At 40.8% G+C, this 23,096-nt stretch overlaps 1 protein-coding gene across 1 annotated transcript in view; it reads right to left on the minus strand.

Moving 5' to 3' along the window:
• The window catches only part of LOC149749193 (microtubule-associated protein 9-like), a 49,141-nt gene extending 37,317 nt beyond the window's left edge, over nucleotides 1-11,824 (minus strand). Inside the window, 5 exon segments of the mRNA XM_089912198.1 lie at nucleotides 1,422-1,651; nucleotides 7,696-7,925; nucleotides 7,927-8,008; nucleotides 9,086-9,170; nucleotides 9,911-11,824. Coding sequence (XP_089768324.1) covers nucleotides 1,422-1,651; nucleotides 7,696-7,925; nucleotides 7,927-8,008; nucleotides 9,086-9,170; nucleotides 9,911-9,985 — 702 coding nt within the window. The 5' untranslated portion in view covers nucleotides 9,986-11,824.
• Nucleotides 11,825-23,096: the final 11,272 nt, after the last annotated feature.

Raw genomic sequence — 23,096 nt, forward strand, 5'->3', positions numbered from 1 at the left:
CTCAAAATTCATGTCTACCCCAAATCTCCGAACGTGATCTTATTTGAAAATAAGGTGTTTGCAGATGGAATTAGTTAAGATGAGAATCTACTGGAGTAGGGCAGACCCTAAATCAAATGACTGGTGTCTTGTTTTAGAGAAAAGTGAGGGAAGACACAGAGACCCAGGGAAGAAGACCATGGGTTGACGGAGGCAAGGACTGGAGTGATGCAGCTACAAGCCAAGGACAACCAAAGATTTCTGACAACCACCAGAAACTGGAAGAAGCAAAGAAGGATTCTTCCCTAGGGCCTTCAGAGGGAACATAGCCCTGTTCACACCCTGATATTGGATTTCTGACCTCCAGAACTGAGAGAACTTCTGTTGTTTTAAGTCATCTAGTTTGTGGCAATTTGTTACAGCAGCTACAGTGAACTAACACAATATCCACTTGACCAGATGGTTTTATTAAACATAAAATAATTGTTTGGTTTTGATAACACCCTCTCTTCACCTGATTTTCAGAACAAATTAGGACATAGCACATTGAAGTCAGGCAGACTTATATCAAATTGCCAGCTTTTCTGGTAAAGCTAACCTACAGGATAAGAGTGGAATCAGAGCCTACTGTGCTCATACTTCTGACCTGAATTGGAGAGATTCTTCTGTTTAGTTGTGATACAAAGGACTTCCTCTGTCTGCCTTTGTACCACCTCCCAGGGAGCAGATCTTTTCTCACATCAGTAACACAGAGGAGTCAGGAGAAGAAAGAAGCTTAGCCAGTACTGTTTAGTTCCTTTTCTCTGATCTGCTCAAGCAGATTGTGGAGTAGGAATGTTCTTCCCATACTTATCCCTTCTGAAATGTGAGGTGGAACTTCTCTAACCGTAGTGAAATGTAAAGACAGGCGGCCAAGTGTTCTTCCCTAATAACAATACACAGTAAACTCCTGATGAAGTCCTGAAGGATCACATCTACATCCCTTCTGGTATATCCCAAAAAATATAGGACTGTGCCATGAACATTCAGTATACATTTGTTGAGTGATTAAAACCAAATGAATAAAATGACACTGGCCATAAATTACACAATTCAAAGATATGTAAATAAAAACTCTTGCAATTAAAGTGTTGCATAGATTCAAAAAGGCAAGTTTTTTTCACATTTTACTTTCTCTGAAATTGGATGCATCGTATGTTACAGTTTAGCAGTTTTCTTCTTTCTTAGCAGTACATAAAATAGTGCTGTATTTTTGCTATATCTTACAATTGAGTTTTAGATCCAATAAAATATATTTTTAAAAACTTAAAATTATTTCCTTATCAATTGCTGAAGAAATCATGTAACACACACACACATGCATGCTCACACACAAATATTCTTTCTCTCATAATCAGATGCAAAAACCTGAATTAGAAACACAGTTTAGCAGTAGCGCTAACCTCAGGGTCAAGGTTTTCAGAGAATGCATTTTTCTCAGCTTCTGGTTGTCTGCCATTCAGCCTTAGGAGTAATGAAGGTGCAGAATATGCCTCTAATTCTTCATGGAGGGCACTGTCTTTGTCTTCTCCTAGCCTGTCTTTCTCCTCCCTGTGGCTGTGCTTTTTCAACATGCTCCGTGGCCGAGGTGAAGGCTTAAAGTGGTTGTCTGCTTCAAGGCTGCTGTTATTTTCTGCAGAAAAATACAATGTTTTAATGCATTAAATACAATTTAATACACTAAAAAATACATTTTTTAAATGACCATGGCTTCTCCTACACCGCAGGTGCCACCACACTTCCCTCCTGTGCCCAAGCACCTTGGCTTTCTATCCTGGAGAGTCTAGAAGAAGCCCACACCCTTCTCTACACAGAACTCCAGAAAGTACAAGTAGGCGATAGTTCATAATCAAATAATTTTTTTTTAATGGCTGCCATCCTGGAAGTAACTAGTATACTTCACTTTTGTGAGTAAACTCATCAACTCTCATAGTATTAAAAAAAAATTTTTTTTTAACAAACAAAACCAAACTGCTTCAGTTTCAGCCTTTATAAAATGAGGCAGTTCATCCATCAAAACCTTTATTGAGTATCTGCTGCCAGGCCCCATACACATCACTCACATTAATGGACCTCAGAATCAAGACACTGGCAATGGCCCTGTCCAAGGATTTTAGAGGTTGGGAAAGGAGACGATTCTAAACAAATAAAATTATAAGACAAAGGTAAGTGCTGTTATAAGCATAAAGATGATGTCAGTACAGGGAGTAGAAGAGCCAAATGTCCCTGGAAGGAGGAATAGACAACTGGATAACTTGTGAGCTGCTGTTCTCTGAGTCCATAAAACCTCTCCAGCAGTTATTAAAATTTCTCAGTTACTATTTCATCACTTCTAAGTTTAAAACAACAATCTAATGCTGGTATACTTCCAGCCCTCAAAACATGATAAGAAACATTTTCCATGAACTTTTCCCTAAATTTTACCTGTTATACATATCCATCTCTCCATTGTTCTACCAATGTATTCTTCTGATGAAACTTCAAAACTGAACTAATTAATACCTTTATCCTTTTTATCTATAAGTCGAGTTATAAATCCTGCTAAAAGATTCTACAACCATAGGTAATTGGAACCACTATAAATGTTTCATTACCAATTTTAGGTATGTCCTAAACTCTGGTCAAATGTCCAATCCCAAATCCAAGAGTCATCTTAGATTCCTCCCTCAAAATCCAAAGATTCACAATACCCTATCCATTCTACTTGCTAAATTTCTCTCTCATTTATCTCACTTTCTACATCCCCACTCTCAGTTCCTCATCCACTCTTGCCTAGATTACTGCCTCAGTGATATTTATAAAACACAAATCAGATCACATCACTCCTCTCCACAAAATTTTTCAATGGCTCCCCATCAGCCAGTCTTACAGAATAAAAAGCTCATTGCCTCTGAACAATATGTTTCATGGTTTTGTCTCTGGCTACCTGTGCTGCCTCATCACTGACACACCCACTTAGTAATCTGTCCTGAAATGCTGGGCTCACTGTCCTTCTGCAGCTGTGCCACATGCCTCCTGCCACCAGAGCTTGCTACCCAAGCTCTCCCTCTGCCTAGGATGTCCACTTCCTGTTTCTCCTCCTGAAAAATGCTTGCCTGTTTTTAGAACCTCAGTTTAAGCAGAATATTGTATAATGCCTGGTTTTGAGTCATTTTTTTTATTTTGGTAATAACACTTAATAGGAGATCCACCCTCTTAACAAATTTTCAAGTGCATATTACAGTATTATTAACTAAAGGCACAATGCCAAAAGGCAGAGCTCTAAAACTTATTCATCTTGCATAACTGAAACTTTACATCTGTTGACTAGCAACTCCCATTTCTCTCTCCCTCCAGCCCCTCATAACCACCATTCTACCCACTCTCTGTATGGGGTTGCCTATTTCAGATATTTCATATTTGAATCTTGTTCTGACACTTATTAGCATTGTAAACTTACACGAATCAGATAACCGTCACACACCCCAGTTTTCCTATAGGTAGAATTAGCTAAGATTTGCTAAAGTTCTCATGGGACTTGAGTAAGATAATACATACAAAGCACACAACACAGTGCCTGACACATGGGAAGTGCTCAATGAATATCAATGATTGTGTAGACATTTCCTGTTCTGGTTTGTCCACCACTCCTGTTTTCTTTTTGGGTATCCTCTCCTCCTTTCTATCCATGTGATTCTGTGGGTTAATAAATATCTCCTCCATACCTCAGTGAGAATGATGGGCATGTGATGTAGCCCTCTCCTTCCTGTGCAGCTTATCACAGAAACTTCATTTCCCCTGACCACAGCAGGCAGTCAGGAGGTCAGGATTTTTCTACTTGGAGTTGGTGGATATGCCTTTAAGGCCACGGAGCTGGAAGGATGTGATTTAGAGACCACTAGTGGCATTCTCTGCTGCCAAGTGAAGGGCTGTCTGAGACAAAGAAACCAAATGACAGAAAAATGGACCAAGGGATGGAATTAATGGGGCAGTGACAGTGCAGGAGGAGAGAATGAGAGGGTCAGGGAGGGAGGACAAAAGTAAAAAGAGAGAATCCTGATGATATAGCAATACCGATTCTCTACACTTAATCACACCTAAAGCAAGGACTTCTGACATCCATGCTCAACACAGGGATAAACTCTTTCCACTGATGTTTGAATTGGGTCATTTGCATCTGAGAGTCCTGACTACAGGTATTATTATTTGTCAGTTTTAGCTATTGACACCAGCTCCTCTAGGAAGCCTTCCCTGATGCCCTCAGGTAAATTTAGATGCCCACTTTCCTGTGTTCTTACTATACCTTTTATACACCTTCCCACCAAATTGTAAAGTCTTTGCTATGGTCTGAATGTTTGTGTCTCCACCCAATTCTTATGTTGAAATCTTAACCCCAAAAGTGACGTATTAGGAGGTGAGGCCTTTGGAAGGTGATTAAGTCATGAGGGTAAAATCTTCATGAATGGGATTAATGCCCTTAAAATAATGCTCTACAAAGTTCCTTTGCCCTTTGCACCACATAAAGATACAATGAGAAGCCTGCAACCCGGAATAGGGCCCTATCCAACCATGTGAGCCCTGTGATTTCAGACTTCCAGCCTCCAGAACTGTAAGAAATAGGTTTCTGTTGGTGATAATATACCCAGTCTGTGGTATTCAGTTATAGCAGCCCGAACGGACTAAGACAGTATTGGAGGATTGGTACTAGGTCTTTGTAATGCCACAGTGATAGCTACTATCACAGTGCTTGTAACAGTGAAACATACTGTACCCACAATAAATATGTGGGATAAGTAAAATGATCTGCTTATGAACAAATGATGAATAATAAAATGAACAGTAAAAGCATTTATAGAGTACTTAATTTATGCCAAGATTGCTCTAAGCACTTCAAATACATGAACTCAATTTAATTGCCTCAAACCCCTAGTGGTGGTTCAAATATTGTCTCCATTTTACAGGTAAATAAAATGAGGAACAAAGAGGTCATGTGCCCATAGTCATAAACTCTAGTTTGTGGGATTAAAGCAGGATCACCCAGACTCCAATGCTAATGTAGTCAAGGTTCTCCTGCTTTAAAGTTAAAATAAAAACAGCATAACCTGTAAAAATTACTTTCTACAATCACTACCAATGTGACCACTACCTGATAAAAGTGAAAGAGTTTGATTATTGTACTAGTTACAGCAGACAAGCAAGAACAAAGGAAACTTTCAGGTTCTAATATTTTTATAAAGCATTAAGTGATACTCAGCAATATCTCACCACATTAAAAATATTAAGTTCTAAACTCTATAAGAAAAAAAAGTCTAAAAATTTAGAGAAGGATAAAGCTAAGCTCATTAACCACTTTCCTTCTTTAATGAATGAATTATTCATTTAAACATTCAAATACTTAAGGAATTCTACATGCCAGGCACTAACCAGCAGCCTCAAGTTTTTTCTTCAACTTGAATAACCTAGGAATAATGATTTTAATATATTTTATACCAAAATTCCACTTCCAGAAGCATCAAGTTTTCAGAAAAGAAAAAAAAATACATCTATACATTATCAAAATGTTTTATTTTACAATCAAATGTAAATGATTACTTGTTTTGGTAATTTTTTTATCCTACATATACTGAATTGCAAATGGTTAATGATTGTTTAAAACTACAGTATTCCACATTTAGAATCCTGAGCTATCTTGTGGTCAAAATACAGTATTTCTCTAGTTATTTTAATTTGTCACAGGTTTTAAAAAAGATATTAAATGGGTGGATTATTGCTGATTATCTACCATAAAGTTCTAATTATATACTTCTATCTATATCAGACTAATTTTTAGCTTCTATAATATGCTCACATTTTCTTATTAACCTAATGAAAAGCTTTTTAGAATCAGGACAAATAGGATAAACGTAATCCATAAAACTAGGTTTTTAAACTCAACTAAGACTAGGAAACACTGCATATTCTTTCCTGAAGATTCACCGTGCATATGTCTTTATTAACAGTTCCAGGAAGTTCATAAAGAAATCGGTTTAAAATTCCTATAACTCTGTTTTCCCCTCAATACCAATGAACAAACTGTGGAACATACTTTGGGACATGGTGATGTAATGGATTATTCACTCTTTGATTACATTTCCCTTCTCTCCATTTTTGATTTTACTCAGTACACTGGGAAGGTACATTTTAACAAGTTAATTGTGTTTCATTAGGCCTTGTGCTTACACTTTTGTAGAAGTTTATAGTTTGAGACATACTTCAGTAGATTCTTAAAACAATTCTGTAGGAAAGGAGAGCAGGTTTCCTCCCCCTCCTCATAAAGACAGTGAGGCTTACCCTACGGCTGAGGTCACACATAATTAACTTGCAGTAGCTTTTCCCCTAGTATCCCTGCTTGCTTGTATCTTCTCCTCATTTGAAAGTGGATGGAATTGTGGGGGTGGAAAAAGGAGTGTCTGAAATATAGCTTTGCCTAAGGTTACCAGTGCTATTATGTAAAGTATGAAATACTTACCAGTACCATATTTAATGATGATATGAAGGAAAGAGGTTTTTGTGAAGGTTAGCATCAACTACTATTTTTTCTATAGAACATAAAAAGACTGGAAGACTCCAAATCCTTAAACTTCTATGCCCTTGTTTCTGCGTGACAGCCCAGGGGATGTCACAGCAGTTGGTGCCTGCTTCACTCCATCTCTGCTGCACTATGCACAGAGCTCAGTAGAACTGTGAAGAAACTACTGTAATCACACCAGGAACATCCCCACAGAAAATTGAGTTTTAGTGGATTTTCCTGAGGAACAGAGAAACCAAATGGAGATTCTCTTTTCTTAAGGAAAATCTGGATGCTTAAACAATGACAGCAACAACACCTACCCCCACCACCCCCTTCAAATATACAAATGCCAAACAAATATTCTGGCAAATGGCTGTATGGAAATGATTATTGTTTTAAGGACTAGCCTCAATGCTGCTATAACCCTGATGTCTGGAGTGTGAAATGGATTAGAAAGGATTCCATTGTAGTTCCACTGCTAAAAACAAAATTGGAGCTCACAGGCCTAAGCAAGGTTGGACCCAGGAGCTTTGGAGCCACAGCTGTGGATGACTGAAGGTACTTTGGCCAGCTATCAGGCACTAGCAGAGATATAAAACTGAACGTACAACTGGACATCAGAATTATGGTTTTTCTCTATGGTTCTATTATTTTTATTTATATCTGTAAAACTGAAAGGTTAAGTCTGATTTTTTTTTCTTAAATATCTACTAGCCACCATATGCAGTGGTTAAGAATCCGCCTGCCAATGTGGGGGACACGGGTTCGATCCCTGGTCTGGGAAGATCCCACATGCCACGGAGCAACTAAGCCCATGCACCACAACTACTGAGTCTGTGCTCTAAAGCCCGTGAGCCACAGCTACTGAACCCATGCAGCACAACTACTGAAGCCCGCACGCCTAGGGCCCATGCTCCAAAACAAGAGAAGCCACTGCAATGAGAAGCCTGTGCACTGCAACGAAGAGTAGCCCCTGCTCTCCACAACTAGAGAAAGCCTGTGAGCGGCAATGAAGACCCAACGCAGCCAAATATAAATAATAAATAAATAAATAATTTAAAGAATCTATTAGCTACCATATAAAGTATTTTGTGATTATCTTAAAATAAATTTTCAAGAAATGCAATTACAGTAACCTAACAAATTACCTGAAGATGCGCTTTTGATTGGAAGAATTCTAGGTTCTGTTTACATTTTAATTTTCTCTATTTCAACTTCCTGTTGTTTATTTTGAGATTCAGATAAGGGATTTACAATCATGCCTTTACCACCATCAGGTGCCATCTCATCATTTTTGATAGAGACTACTGGCTCATCTCTCCTTACATCATTGATTGATTTCTTGGTTTTCAAAAAAGACAGTTTTGGAGAATTCTTCATCATCTGATGTATGAAAATCATTAATATTTTTCTTAACTGAATTTTCATCTACTGAGGTGTCAGAAAAATCACCTAAGGAAACTGAAAAACAGAAGAGAAAAAATATTTTCAATAGTGTATTTTAAAGTTTTAAAGATTACATCAATCAAAAAGATTACCTTAAAGACTGGAAATGAATTTACAACTGTGAATAGATTTGCAGCCCTAAAAAACAGCGAACTTTGGCAGGTTTTATTGGCATTAGTAAAATAAAAATTTCAGTTTCATTAATTTATTCAAAACATACTTATCGAGTATGAATAGTTTGTCAAGCCAAGCACTGTGCTTGCTCTGAGAAAACTCCTTCAAAATTTCTTGAAAGTAATAATCAGCCAGGGACATTTAAATTAGATTTTGGACTGTAAAGCTTTTCTTTTGTTTTTCAAAAACTTCATAAAATCAACAATATTTGTAAATGGAAAAATTTGCTAATAATGCTTTTTCATAAAAATTTTGGAAATGCAATTCCATCCATATCACAGTATTAGATTTTACTATGAGAATAATAAAGAATGCTTAACCGAACTATAAAGCAATGATTTAACTATTGTTCTGATTACTTTTACAGAGAACATTGAGAGTTATTCACTGAAAGTATAAAACACTGAATTTCAAGTTTAGAATTTTGTATGTTTATCCTGAAATGTAAAATATTAATATTTTACATAATCAAAAGAAACCAAATTAACCATACAGTACTGATATACTGGGTTTTTTAAACTGATTCCCTTTCATAGCCAAAAAACCCTTGATTTATAAAAAGCATTATAAAAGTGATCCTAACGTGCACAAAGTTTAGTTCTACGGGCCCTAGTTATTACCTCATAGGGTTGACCTTAAAGATGAACTCGTTATCTCCAATATGGTTTACCACAAACAAGCAAATCTGCTGTCAGTTAAATTTTATTTTCATACACACGTTCAGAAAAAAACCAAGGACAATCATACAACTTCTTTAAAATTAAGAGTGGCTTTTTATTCATTAAAATGTTGTATATCTAAAACCTGTGAATTCATAGGTATTATTTTAACATAGTGATTTTTTTGCAGGGTTGGGCTAAACCTAACTAAAGAAGCAAAAATAAGAGAAGTGGTTTACTTTCCCATGTTCTCACATACCAATCTCATCACTGCCAAAGTCATCTGAGTATTCAGAACTTCTTTGTCTGGCTGAGCGAGCTGTAATTGCTTTTATTAGTTCATCCTGAAATGAGATAATTGAAATCAATTTCTACCCAAATGTGGAGGTCTCATATATTGAATTAATTCTTTAAACAAATAATGCTTGATTAATAACTGCCTTAAAACTTAGGTTTCATTCATTTAACAGATATTCACTGAAAGCCTACCTTATGCCATGCACCCAACCCTTAAGACTCAATGCAGAACAACACAGACAATTCCTTTCCTCATGGAGCTTTGGGTTAAATTAAAGAAGACAGACAACACCAAGCAAATGAATTGAAGGACTCAACTTAGGGTTCATTATAAATTGGCATTATGGAAGAAACTGGTATTCTCTATGATCTTTTATTTCAGCATATTGCTGTTAACAGATGTAATCAATACTGCAAATTTAGAGGCTGAGTTCAAAATTGTAGTGACTGGACAGAGAAAGCCTAAATGTTATAATGTTACACCGGGGGGGAAAAAACATTTTTTATATGAAAATGGCAATTAGAAGCTGCTATTCAACTTTTAAAAGCTAATTTAACTTTTAATATACTAAGAACGTAGTATTGAGTTTAGTTTGGTAGTCTTAAAGCCACACAGAAGAGTTGGTAATACTGGAGCCCAAATACAATCATCTGAAAAATTTCAAAAGAAACATAGATTTACTCCAGCTTTACATAGGACTGTTGTATTGAATAGAAGCACTTTCAAGTCCAATATTCCCAATACAGTGTGTACCTTTTAAAATTATTCAAAATAAAAATACTTTACCTGGAAAGTAGTTCTTTTGGTGACTTTTGGACTCTTTGTATATGCCAAAGTTGTGCTAAAAACTTCATCAGACATAGTGTTTATTTTAATTCTCTAATTTTATAAAATGGCTAACAAATGATAGGGATAATTCAACCTCTGATGGTGGCTGAAATATATAAAAAACAAATCAGACTTTTTTGCATGCTTGAGAATTTCCATTACTACACTTAGTACTCCCTCCCTGCCCCCAAAGCCAAACCAAAACCAGAAAAGCATCATATGAACATTGAGCTATATCTTCACTTTTAAGTAGCAGAGTAATAAACAGAGTTTTTGTAAAGAAAAAGCAAATTCTACTATCAAACTTGTTTTCAGAAAAATAAAATTCAAACGGAAGTTATCCAAAAATATTTCTACAATTACGTTATTATCCTAAATAAGTTTTACAATTATTGCACTCATTTAAATAATGAGTGCAATAGGTTGTTGCCAATTAAAACAGAAACTTTTTCACCTCTCTTCCATTCAAGAAGTATAATATAGCCTACAAAACAGCCATACTTATTTAAAAGGCTACCAAAAAGACGATTGTCAGCATAAAGTACAGCAACGTTCCCCAACCTTTTTGGCACCAGAGACCAGTTTCGTGGAAGACAATTTTTCCACAGATGGTGGGTGGGGGGAATTGTTCGGGTGGTAATGCAAGCGATGGGGAGCGATGGGGGGCGGCAGATGAAGCTTCGCTCACTTGCCCGCCGTTCACCCACTGCTGTGCGGTCCGGTTTCTGGTTCCTAACAGGGGTCTGCGGCCTGGGGTTGGGGTCCCCTACAGAAGTCCCCTACATACCAATGTACAGAAGTCCCCTTATGAGTTCCATTCCGAGATTGTGTTTGTAAGTCCAATTTGTTCGTAAGTCCAACAAATTTAGCCTAAGTACCCAACGGTAGTACAGTACAAAAACTAGCATATAGGCGCCGGCATCAGGTGAACAGGCAAGAAGAGTTACTGACTGGAGGAGGGAGAGGAGGTGGGAGATGGCAGAGTTGAAGGATTGTTAGCAATAGGAGACGGAGGGCAAGCTGCAATTTCACTCATCTGACGTTGATGGCACATATTCTGCTTCCTGGCTGCGTTCAATTCTATCTACCCTCTTGCTTCCGGGCATCCTGGGCTTGAAATAAAGATACTGAACTACTGTGCCCTATACAGTACTGTACAGTAAAGTACACAAAAGTACAACCACTTGTAGAGGACGCACACACGTGACAGTGTACACCATACACGTGAACTAACGTACGTGATTGGACGTGAGATCGCAGGTTCGTATCTTTTAAAGTTCGCAACTTGAAGGTTCATAGGTAGGGGAATTAGTGTACATAACTAAGAACATCACCATTTTTAAAAAAAGTTTACATACAGTGCTGGGAAAGAAAAAGATCATAAATAGTGATATTTTTCCAGCCACTCTTCCCTCTCACAAGTGTTGAAACACTATTAGATAAAACAAAAAGAAGGGCTTCCCTGGTGGCGCAGTGGTTGAGTCCGCCTGCCGATGCAGGGGACACGGCTTCGTGCCCCGGTCCGGAAAGATCCCACATGCCGCGGAGCAGCTGGGCCCGTGAGCCATGGCCGCTGAGCCTGCGCGTCCGGAGCCTGTGCTCCAAAACGGGAGAGGCCACAACAGTGAGAGGCCCGCGTACCGAGGAAAAAAAAAGGAAGCTTCTGCGATGGACTGCATTAAAATCTCTGTTAAATGGTTCTGTGGACGTTTCCAGTGTTCCAGGCGGAGGCTGCTCACCCTCCCCGCCGCCCTCAGCAGCGCGGGGCGGGGGACTGCCCCGTCCCTGCCCGCTCTGCCCCGTGTCGCCGACCAAGCACCCGCCGCTAGCAAGGTCGGTGCACAGCCGAGCGCCGCCTCCGCCCCGATTCTCCACAACCCCCAAGTCCCGCGGTCTGTACTCACTCTGCATTCCTGCGGATGTCTCCCCGCAACCGGAGGAACCAGCTGTTGGCCCCTCTCCTGGGCCTGCGCCTGGCTGCTCTCTGAGACCAACTCTGCAGCGAGCGAGGAGGCGGTACTAAGAACGCAGGTGGGAAGCGGTTGCTAGGAAACAGCGTCTCCGGGAGGAAGTGACATACCGCGCCGCAGGTCTCTCGGGTACCTAACACCGCCCTACAGCCCGCCGTGTCACTGGTGCGACCGCCCAGACGAAGGAAATGACATCAGCCCTGTGGGTCTGGGGAGAAGCGTGCTTTATAGGCCGCCTGTGCTTCAGTCATTACCTAGGAGACAGAACCTGTCCAGTTCCCACCTGCGAGCTGAGAGCTGGCGCTTGTCAGTGGCGTTAGGATCTTCAGCCGCACAAAGCACATCCATCGTTCGTTTTGCCACAGTTGTTACAGACATGAAGTTCTGTGAATCATAGTAGTGTACTAACGGACTAGTGCACTGACAGATGGGACAGAATAGCAAGACAGAGACGTTTGCAGGCTCAGGAGTCAAACTGCGCGTTTGAATCCTGGTGCACCTCCCTCTGTCCGTGTAACATCGTGCAAGTTAACATCTGTACACCCCAGTTTCCTCTTCTGTAAAATAAATAAATAAAGATAATAATATTAATAGCCACCTTAATAGCGTTGCTGTCAGTACTGAATGAAATCATGCAGATGGAATACTTGGAAGAGTGCCTGGGATTGCATTCTGTCAATGTTAGATACTCTCTTTGTGCAACTCAGCCACAAAGGGCCTGGATAGAAGTCATCCCTTGTCGACACAGCTGAAAACCCATTCCGAGTGTTTCTTTAATGTAAAGTTCCCCGCTTTGTATATGTACTCAGTGGATAATCTGGCTAAAATCAAACCAGTCCACAAAATTATCTAATAGGCAGAGGACTGTGTGCTGATAAGGTAACCAAAATCAACACCACTTAATTAGCATAGGTAATCCTTAAACAAATACTTTTCTTTAAAGACTTTAAAATAACAAGGATTTCTACTTTTTTTTAATTTAAAAGAAGCTCAATCCTAAATTGTCTGAATGCAGTTATTATTCACTGACAAGTAATTAAACTTGTTGCCGGTATTTTTCCCCTGACTCTGAAATTTATTTTCACTTGTTCAACAATTATTTATAAACAAATCACATTGAAATATGTTTAATAAATCAATGTGTTGAAAAACCAAATGTGCATAACAAGAAATACGAAATTTAGTGTAAAAAAACAGCCTATGCTTTTAACAATATGTGCAGTGCAATTTTTTAAATACTACGTTCAGTTTATGAGCAACTTGTCCTTGTTTGAAAAACTCAGTTTGATCAACATTTGCTTAACTTTGATGTTTTCAAACATTTTTGCATGTCTGCATCAAAGATTTTTCATTCACCACTTACTGTTGTTAACTTTCTGACCCATATAAGTTATTAATCAACAAATATGATTCCATCATAGTACCTGTGTCCACAAGGAAAGGACAATGTCCACATTTTCCTTATATGTGAAGTACTAGTTTGCTTATGTTGAAATAGTTACATTCATTCAAAATGCTCTGTTCATTTTTTTCATCCATTTGGTTAAATAGTTTTCACTTAGATATGGCTTAAGAAAATAAAATTCAAAAAGATATTAATAAAAAGAGCCTTTAAGGAAAGAGTCTATCTTTTTTTACAGAACCCACTAGATTTTATTTTTAACTTAATTCAAAATAATTAATACAGGATATAAAAGCTATGCCATACGTAGCTATAGTAGATAAGACAGTTAACCTGAACTAGTTAATTTCTCACAAGCCCTAAGGCACAATGTCTTTCCACTATTATGTTAAGCAGCAGAATATTATGTACTTTATTAATATTTTCAGGTAGCTTCAGTATAATAATGTTAATATTATATAAACCTGAATTAATAGCATGATGTTTTCTGATGTATAGTTTGCAATAAATGTTGAATGAATGAATGAAATCAAGAATAAACAAATAGCATTTAAAGCTGAAAAATAATTTTTGAAACATTCCTATAAAAGCTCATGGATACTCAAGAAAATGAAAACACTCCAACACACAAAATTTCAGTAGCTTATGTAACATTTTCTCTATATTTCACTTTTCTAATATGTATTTGACCACAGAAGTATTTGCCTAGCAAACTTTTTTGAGTTTACTACTCTTTTCATTTCCAAACTTTGCCTTCATTCATTCATTCAATAAGTAAGTATACCCATAACATTTTGGGTCAGATTTGGTGAGTTCCAAGGGTAAAGCAGACTACGTCCCTGCCTGGGGATCCTGTAGACTAGAGAGAGCTAGAAGGCTGGGTAAACACATAATGACTGTACACTGTGAGAATTTCTCTATAGGAATACAAAGTAAGAAGCTCTGAAGAGAGAAAAATTCTTCCTGGAGGTTCTAAAGAGTTTTCACAGAGAAAGTGAATTCAAGTTGATTAATGAATTTAGGAGATAAGGAGGGATTTTAAGCACAGGAAATGGTCTATGAATATGGAGGCTAACACTGTTCTATCTGAGGGGCAAGGAGGGGAGTGAGAAGCTCCACTTCCAGATCAAGAAGCAAATGAAAAGTGACTCTTCTTCAAAATTTCCCTGCCTTCACAAGAACAGGCAAATTGTTAAGTCTTCTGACTTGCAGTTAGAGAAAATTGATCTTGTACTCACAGGCAGCGCTGGTTGAAAACATACAGCACGTGTCTAACATCTTGAGAAGTATGCTACAAAAGCAAATCCCTCTGGGTGTCAATTGATAAAGATTATATTTGCATTAAACATTGAATGCCTATGTTGGCAGAGGATAGGAGAAAGAGTCCAGATTCAAGTGCACTTACCAATCAATACCAGGGCCGATTTGTGGGAGAAGAACAGCAAGAAGCTTATAGAAGGTGAATATCAGAATCTTGAAGAAAGACAAACATGACGAACTACACTGGCCATCTTTAGTCAAATATAGCAGTATGTATTTTGGGGCTGTTAAGCAGACATACATGAATACAGCAAGAGAAGCATGATTCCTTATAATTCGAACTCAGAAGCTGTAATTCAAACAAGTACCTACAGTGCGATTTTTTTCCCCATGTTAGTTTACAACTGCATTCAGCTAAGAGGTGCAAAGGTGACTTGGAGAGAAAGCACTTCCACTGCCTAAACAGGCCTGTGTTCTGTGCAGTAACCCTATGTGTCTTCTGAAAGCGAGAGGAAAGGAATTTCAGGCATGATGTACTTTTTCTGTAAATAAACAAAACAAAACAAATCATTCCCAAAGGAAGTAGGACTTCGTGAATTGTTCCTGAGCTCGGCAATATTCTTGCATCTCCAGCTAAATGAAGAGACAGACTTAGGTTAATTTCCTAGGGTGACTAGAAATGAATGCCTTTAAGACTGTTGCAAGGCTTGCATCCTACTGGGTAAAACATACGGATTTTTGCAAGCTACTAGGAGGAACGGGAGAACATACCAAAGACTGGGAGACTGACCTTAGGCCAGTGACCAAGAGATGAAAGCATTGGGGAAGGACTGGTCTTTTCGAGACTTATATGGGCCACAGTTGAAATGCTTCTCCATAAGGCGTTTGACCAAGAATGGTTAAGACACAAGTTTTCACCCCTCCTAGCAGAAACAGATTCCTCTCCTATGTACAAGGCCTTTCTTCACACCCATGTGTACCAAGGCCAGGCACGGACGTTTCAGTGAAGAGTAGTATTAGGAAGGATGGAATACCCAGTGCAATTAGAGGTCTGGTGATCTTCAGCTGAGCACTGCCAAGGGTGGTATGAAATGGCAAGTGAAACCGTTTGTGAAAACAATTCGTAGGAAGAGGCTTTGGGTTACCGGGTTAGACCTGTTTCTCTTCCACGGAGAGTAGGGCTTACTGTCTATAGCAGAGAAAGTCTAGGTGCAGAGACCTCTCCTTAGGTGGATGATCAAATGGAAGTCAAGTGCATGGGGAGCCCTGTTAAAGGGACAGCCAAGCAAGATAAGAGAAGTCACTTGAAAAATGCACTCGTCTTAGGGTAGCTGGTACAAGCAACCACTGTGTGAAATCTGTATCCTGCGAGCCATGGGTAGTCGGATGCATGATAGATATCTGAAATTTCACACATTGTATTGATTCACCACGTGAAACTCTTCGGTCACACCGGAAACAGGCTACTATTCGTCTGACAGCCTGCACTACAACGGTTTCCTCAGCTTAGTTTATAGCTGCCTTCAGGTAAGAGATGTAAGCCTGAGTTGGCTAGAAAGCATTTCCACTATTAAAAGGCCCGTATTCCGACCAGTAAATATTTTTGTCCTCTCAAACTGAGACGAAAGGAATTTCATTAATGGTGTACTGTCTCTGTCAAAGAGTCACCACCAGAGGAAGCAGGGTGTGAAAATGGTTGCAGAGTTCTGAAATACTCTTCGTCTTCAGCCGAATGACGAGAAGGGCTCAGCTTAGTTTCCTAGTGTGACTAGAGGCAAATGCCTTTAAGTTTGTATGAAAGGCTGATGTCCTACTGGTAAAACATATGTGAGTATACATAGCCACAAAGAGGATGGCTGAGAAGACACTGACCTCTGTGGAGACGCACTTTCGCACTTGGATAACGAGAGAAGAGCTGTAGGTGTAAGACATGTATCTGCTGCTTCTATGGCCTAAACTGAACACCCTCCTCCCTGTGGTATTTAACTGAGAATGAGAGGGAAAAGCGTACAACCAGCCAAAGAGAAGTAGCTTCCTTTCTGAAGCAGAAAGCCTTTCTGCAATGCTATGTGAAGGGCCTTGTGTTCCAGGTGGGTGAGAAAAAGGTAATGTTACAGAAGGAAAAAATTGCAGTGTGCATGGAGACCGAGCAGTGCCCAGGGGAGTTTTACCAACGGCAGCTTTCATTGCGACAGTTGACAGTTTAGTGGAAGTATTTGAAAGGCCGAATCCTTAGTGTTACTTGGTTAGACCTGTCTCTCTTACACAGAGAGAAGGGCTTGCTTACTGGGTACTGCAGGAAAGACTAGGTGCAGATACCTCTCCTTAGGTGGATGATCAAAAGAAAGTCAAGTGCATGGGGAGCCCTGTTAAAGGGACAACCGGGCAAATTAAGAAGAGGCACTTTAAAAATGCATTCATCTCAGCGTACACGATAGAATCGTCTAGAGTGAAGGCTGTGTGAAATGTGTATCCTATGAACTGTTCTCCAAAGGCCACGGGTGAGTCTGATGCATGCTAGATCTCAGAAACTTCACACATTGTATTCATTCACCTTTTGAAACTCTTCGCTCACTTCCAAATAAGGCTACAACCCCTCTGGCAGGCCTACACAATGACGGTTTCCTCACGTTAGTTTATATCTGTAAGAGGGGCAAGGGTGAGTTGGCTAGAAAGCGTTTCCACTGCCTTAAAAGATCTGTATTCCAACCAGAAAACATTTTTGTCTTTTCAAATTGAGAAGAAGGGAAATATAGACACTGTGTGCTGTCTCTGTCAAAGAGTCATCCATAGAAGGAGCAGTGTGTGAGAATGGTTGTAGAGTTCTGCAATACTCTTCATTTCAGCCGAATGACAAAATGCACTCAGCTTAGTTTCCGAGGGTAACTACAGGCAAATGCATTTTACTTTTTTTGAAAGGCTGGTGTCCTACTGGTAAAATACATGCGCGTTTTCAAGCCAAAATAAGGATGGTTGAGAAGACACCAACCTCTGTGGAGATGGACTATCATGCTTAGATCACGCGAGGAAAGCTGCAGGCATAGGGCTTTGGTCGCTGCTGCTTCTAGGGCCTAACCTGAAGACCCTCCTCCCGGTGGTATTTAACTGAGAATGGTAGGGAAAAACCTTCAACCTGCCACAAAGAAGTACCTTCCTTTCTGAAGCAGAAACCCTTTCTTCAACGCTATATGAAGGGCCTTCTCTTCCAGATGGCTGAGAAAAAGATAATATTACAAAAGGAGAAATTCACACTGTTCGTGGAATCCTGGTGATGCTCAGAGGAGTTTTGCCGAGGGTAGATTTCATTGTGAATGTTGACCGTTTGGCGGAAGCATTTGCAAGGCCAAGTTTAATGTTGCCTGGTTAGACCTGTCTCGTACACGGAGAGTAGGACTTGCTTACTGGATACTGCAGGGAAAGTCTAGGGGCAGAGCCATCGCCTTAGGTGGAGGATCAAGTGCAAGGGGAGCACTGTTAAAGGGACAACGAGGCAAGATAAGAAGAAGCACTCGTCTCAGCGTAAAAGGTAGAAGCATCTAGAGTGAAGACTGTGAAATGAGTATCCTACGAACTGCACTCTGGAGGCCAAGGGTGAGTCTGATGCAAGCGAGATTTCAGGAATTTCACACATTGTATCGATTTGGCTTTTGAAACTCTTGGGTCACTTTGGAATAAGGCTACAATTCCGGCTTGCATACACTCTATTGCAGAGAAAGTCTAGGGAGCAGCACTCTGTCCTTTGGGGGATGAACATGTGGAAGTCAAGTACCTGGGGAGCTCTGTTAACTCGACAGTCCAAGCAAGATGTGAAGAGCCACTTGGAAAATGCACTCATCTCTGCGTACCCAGTAGAAGCAACCACTCTGTGAAATTTGTATCCTGCGAGCTGCTCTCCTTAGGTCATGGGTGATTCGGAGGCGTGCTCGCTTTTAGAAATTTCACACACTGTATTGATTCGGCATCTGAGACTCCTCAGTCACAACGGAACAGGCTACTATTCGCCCAGCAAGCCGGCACTACAACGGTCTCCTCTCGTTAGTTTATAGCTGCCTTCAGGTAGGAGGTGCAAGCCTGAGTTGGCTAGACAGTGTTTCCTCTACGTAAAAAGGCCCGTTTCCGGAGCAGTAAACATTGTTGTCCTGTCACATGGAGACGAACAGGATTTCGCTCACGGTGTACTGTCTCTATCATGGAGTCCCCACCAGAGGAAGCTGGGTGGGTGGGTGAAAAGTTGCAGAGCTCTGAAATACACTTCGCCTTCAGCCGAAAGACGAGAAGCGCTCAGTTTACTTTCCTAGGGTGAGTAGAGGCGAATTCCTTTAGTTTGCATGAAAGGCTGGTATCCAACTGGTAAAATATATGTGAGATTTCCTAGCCAGAAGGAGGATGGTTGAGAAGACAATGACCTCAGTGGAGAGGGACTTCGTGCTTGGCCTCAAGCAAGGAGAGCTTCAGGTATAGGGCTTTGGTCGCTGCTGGTTTTATAGCTTAAGCTGAACACCCTCCTCCCTGTGGAATTTAACTGAGGACAGGAAAAAGCATTCCAGCTGCCAAGGAGAAGGACTTTTCTTCCTGAGGCAGAAAGCCTGTTTGCAATGCCATGGGAGGGGCCTTGCTTCCTGGCGGGTGAGAAAAAGGTAATGTTACAGAAGGAGAAATTGCCACTCTCTGTGGAGCCCTGGCGTTGCTCAGAGGAGTTTTGCTGAGGGCAGCTTTCATTGGGAACGGTGACCACTGGTGGAATCATTTGAAAGGCCGAGTCTTTAGTGTTACCTGGGGAGACCTGTCTCTCCTACACAGAGAGTAGGGCTTGCTTCCTGGGGACTGCAGGGAATTCTACGTGCCGAGCCCTCTCCTTAGATGGATGATCTAATGGAAATCAAGTGCGCCGGGCACCCTTAAGGGCACAACCAGGCATATTAACAAGAGGCACTTGAAACCTGCACTCACCTCAGTGAGCATGGTAGCATCGCCAACAGTGAAGGATGTGTAAAATGTGTGTCCTACGAGCTGCTCTCCGAAGGCCATGGGGGAGTCTGATGCATGCTACGTCTCAGAATCTTCACACATTAGGTTGAATCGGCTTTGGAAACTCTTCGGTCTCTTTGAATAAGGCTAAAATTCCACTGGCAATGCTACATTACAACGGTTTCCTCACGTTACTTTACACCTAGGACAGATGGTGAAAGCAAAGCTATACAGACAAAATCTCACACAGGAGCATACACATACACACTCACAAAAAGAGGAAAAGGGAAAAAAATAATCTATCTTGCTCCCAAAGTCCACCTCCTCAATTTGGGATGATTCGTTGTCTATTCAGGTATTCCACAGATGCAGGGTACATCAAGTTGATTGTGGAGCTTTAATCTGCTGCTTCTGAGGCTGCTGCGAGAAATTTACCTTTCTCTTCTTTGTTCACACAGCTCCCAGGGCTCAGCTTTGGATCTGGCCCTGCCTCTGCGTGTAGATCGCCTGAGGGCATCTGTTCTTCACTCAGACAGGACAGGGTTAATGGAGCTGCTGATTCGGGGGATCTGGCTCACTCAAGCCGCAGGGAAAGAGGGGTATGGATGCGTGGCGAGCCTGCGGCAGCAGAGGCCAGCATGACATTGCAGCAGCCGGAGACGCGTCGTGCGTTCTCCAGGGGAAATTGTCCCTGGATCACGGGACCATGGCTGTGGCGGGCTGCAGAAGCTCCTGGGAGAGAAGGTGGGGATAGTGACCTGTACTTGCACACGGGCTTCTTGGTGGCTGCAGCAGAAGCTTTAGCGTCTAATGCCCGTCTCTGGGGTCCACGCTGATAGCCGCGGCTTGTGCCCGTCTCTGGAGCTCCTCTAAGCCGTGCTCTTAATCCCCTCTTGTAGCGCACCAGGAAACAAAGAGGCAAGGATAAGTCTCTTGTCTCTTCGGCTGCTGCAGACTTTTCCTGGACTCCCTCCCGGCTAGCCTTGGCGCACTAACCCCTTCAGGCTGTGTTCACGCCGCCAACCCCAGTGCTCTCCCTGGGGTGTAAGCTCCGAAGCCCAAGCCTCAGCTACTAGCCCACGCCAGTCCTGGCAGGTGAGCAGACAAGCCTATGAGGCTGGTGAGTGCTGGTCGGCACCTATCCTCTGTACGGGAATCTCTCTGCTTTGCCCTCCACACCCCTGTTGCTGTGCTCTCCTCCGTGGCTCTGAAGCTTCCCCCCTCCGCCACCTGCAGTCTCTGCCCTCGAAGGGGCTTCTAGCGTGTGGAAACCTTTCCTCCTTCACAGCTCCCTCTGACTGGTGCAGGTCCCGTCCTTATTCTTTTGTCTCTGTTTTTGCTTTTTTCTTTTGCCCTACCCAGGTACCTGGGGGAGTTTCTTGCCTTTTGGGAGGTCTGAGGTTTTATGCCAGCATTCAGTGGGTGTTCTATAGGAGCAGTTCCACGTGTAGATGTATTTCTGATGTATCCGTGGGGAGGAAGGTGATCTCCGCGTCCTACTCTTCCACGATCTTCTCCTGTCTCTAATTTCCAAATTCTGGAAGGAGCAGATATCTGCCATCAGCAGATGGCATACATACACTGTTAGTAATCTTCACAAACATTTGAGCTGGCTAAACTGAGTCAGCAAGGTCAGAATTATTGAATGAATGAATGAATGAGTAAAAAGATCACTAGCTTTAACGATATCTGGGAAAGTCATAGTCTATCCAAGTTTCAATCCACAAGCATATATTTACAATTCTGAAAACTTCCACATAATTACAAATGGGACAATAGTACTCAATTACTATTTGGATAAAGAACAGATACAAGTTAGGACAACCTAGTTTACAAACATACAGTTAGACGGAAGAAAATAAGCTCACTTCTATATAGTTATTTCTACCTTTGTTTATTTCAAGTTGGTCTCCTAACCTGACTGTAAACTCCCAGAAGGCAGGGACCACATCAATTTTGCCTACCGCTGTACTGCCAGCTCCAAGCAGTTTTTTGCATTCATGGTACAAGTAACTATTTCTTTATTTCTAGTATAGTCATCCCCAAACATTTACATACTGAGATACATATTGCTTTCATATAAATTACGTTATTCTTTATTTAGAGTTAGGGCATTCCATTGTTTTTTTTTTTTATTAATTAAGTAGAAAAGTAGGTTGAAACTATCTATGAATTCCATTTCTGGATAGAAAAAGAGGTAGTAAAAAGTATTTGCTTATAAAAAGGGAAAATGGAGTACGACGGGGTTGAGAGCCAGGGCTCTATATGGTGAATTCAGATTTCTCGAAGAATACGGTATTAAGTTTCACTCACCTTTTTTAAAGGAACTTTGACAGCAATGAAACGGGTCCCAGGCATCCGCTGTTCAACTGGGAGGTAGTCTTTCCACCTGTTAATATATTTTTTGTTAGGCAAATTTTATGTTAGGCTGTCTCCCTGCATAGGATGAATGCGCCTTGAAAAGGGAAATCATATCACTCTATGGTAGGTCCCTCTTCTTTCTGCTTTGCATTTTGCTGCTCCACTTATTCAACCCCACCTAGTAATAACCTATACTTCCCTTGTTCCTGTTCTCCCATCTTGAAAACAGATAAAAGGCAACAAAACAATGCAACGGTCTCAACAAATCAGGGATATCTAAAACCAGAGATGGCCAGAACTTCTGTATCCCTGATAGAACCTAGCCCACTGTTGACTACTAAGGTATCATATTATTAATACATGCGTGTTGACTGAAATAGTTTACACTCAATTCTTCCACTTCATAATTTACTTTTAGTCCTTATACAAAACCTGATAATAAAATTCCTTAATGCTAGGAATCACAGTGAAAAATAATATCTGAACTGACTTCTGTAAGATGAGTTAGAACTAAGGTTAATTCAGTGTATCTGAAGCATAGAAAGTGAGGGCAATAGTGGCACAAGATGGGGCTAGAGAAGCAGAGAGGACGCTAAACCACGCAGAGCGTTAAAGGCCAACAGTTTGTTTTCTTTTCTAAAAACAATGTTTTTGAGCGATGTCTATGAGCAATGTTCCAACTTGCTTTTAAGGTTTCTAGTGTGCAGGATGGATTGGAAGGAAACAAGATATATGGACACTAGTTAGGACCTAATTGCAACAGACAGGCAAGTTCAGTATTAGGATGTTGAGGAAGAGTTGACAGCTTCGGGAGAAATTCAGGAGATAAACTGAAGCGGGGTTAATGGGGTACAAGATGGAGGAAAGGAAGGTCTTAGGGAATTAAAGGATTTACTACACACATGTGCAAAGCCTCAAAATAAATCATTTGAACGTACAGAGGTAGATCTCTCAAATGACACCGGGTAGGAAGCAACAGTACGCCCTTTATCATTCCAAGAGACAACACAAATCAACTGTCTCGATGGAAAATTCGGCGCTACCGGTACGTTTTTTCACTCAAACTTAGTTCCAGTAACTAGTACGCACATTTTCTGTGCCTACACAACACAGCTTGGGGAACTGAAGGGGATTCCATGTTGGCAATTAAGGAGTGTCCCCAACACTGACAGTCCCATCTTAA

Source organism: Delphinapterus leucas, chromosome 5, assembly GCF_059928025.1.
Source record: "Delphinapterus leucas isolate spDelLeu-1000000601 "Yukka" chromosome 5, BTC_Dleu_Yukka2, whole genome shotgun sequence".
Classification (NCBI taxonomy): domain Eukaryota; kingdom Metazoa; phylum Chordata; class Mammalia; order Artiodactyla; family Monodontidae; genus Delphinapterus; species Delphinapterus leucas.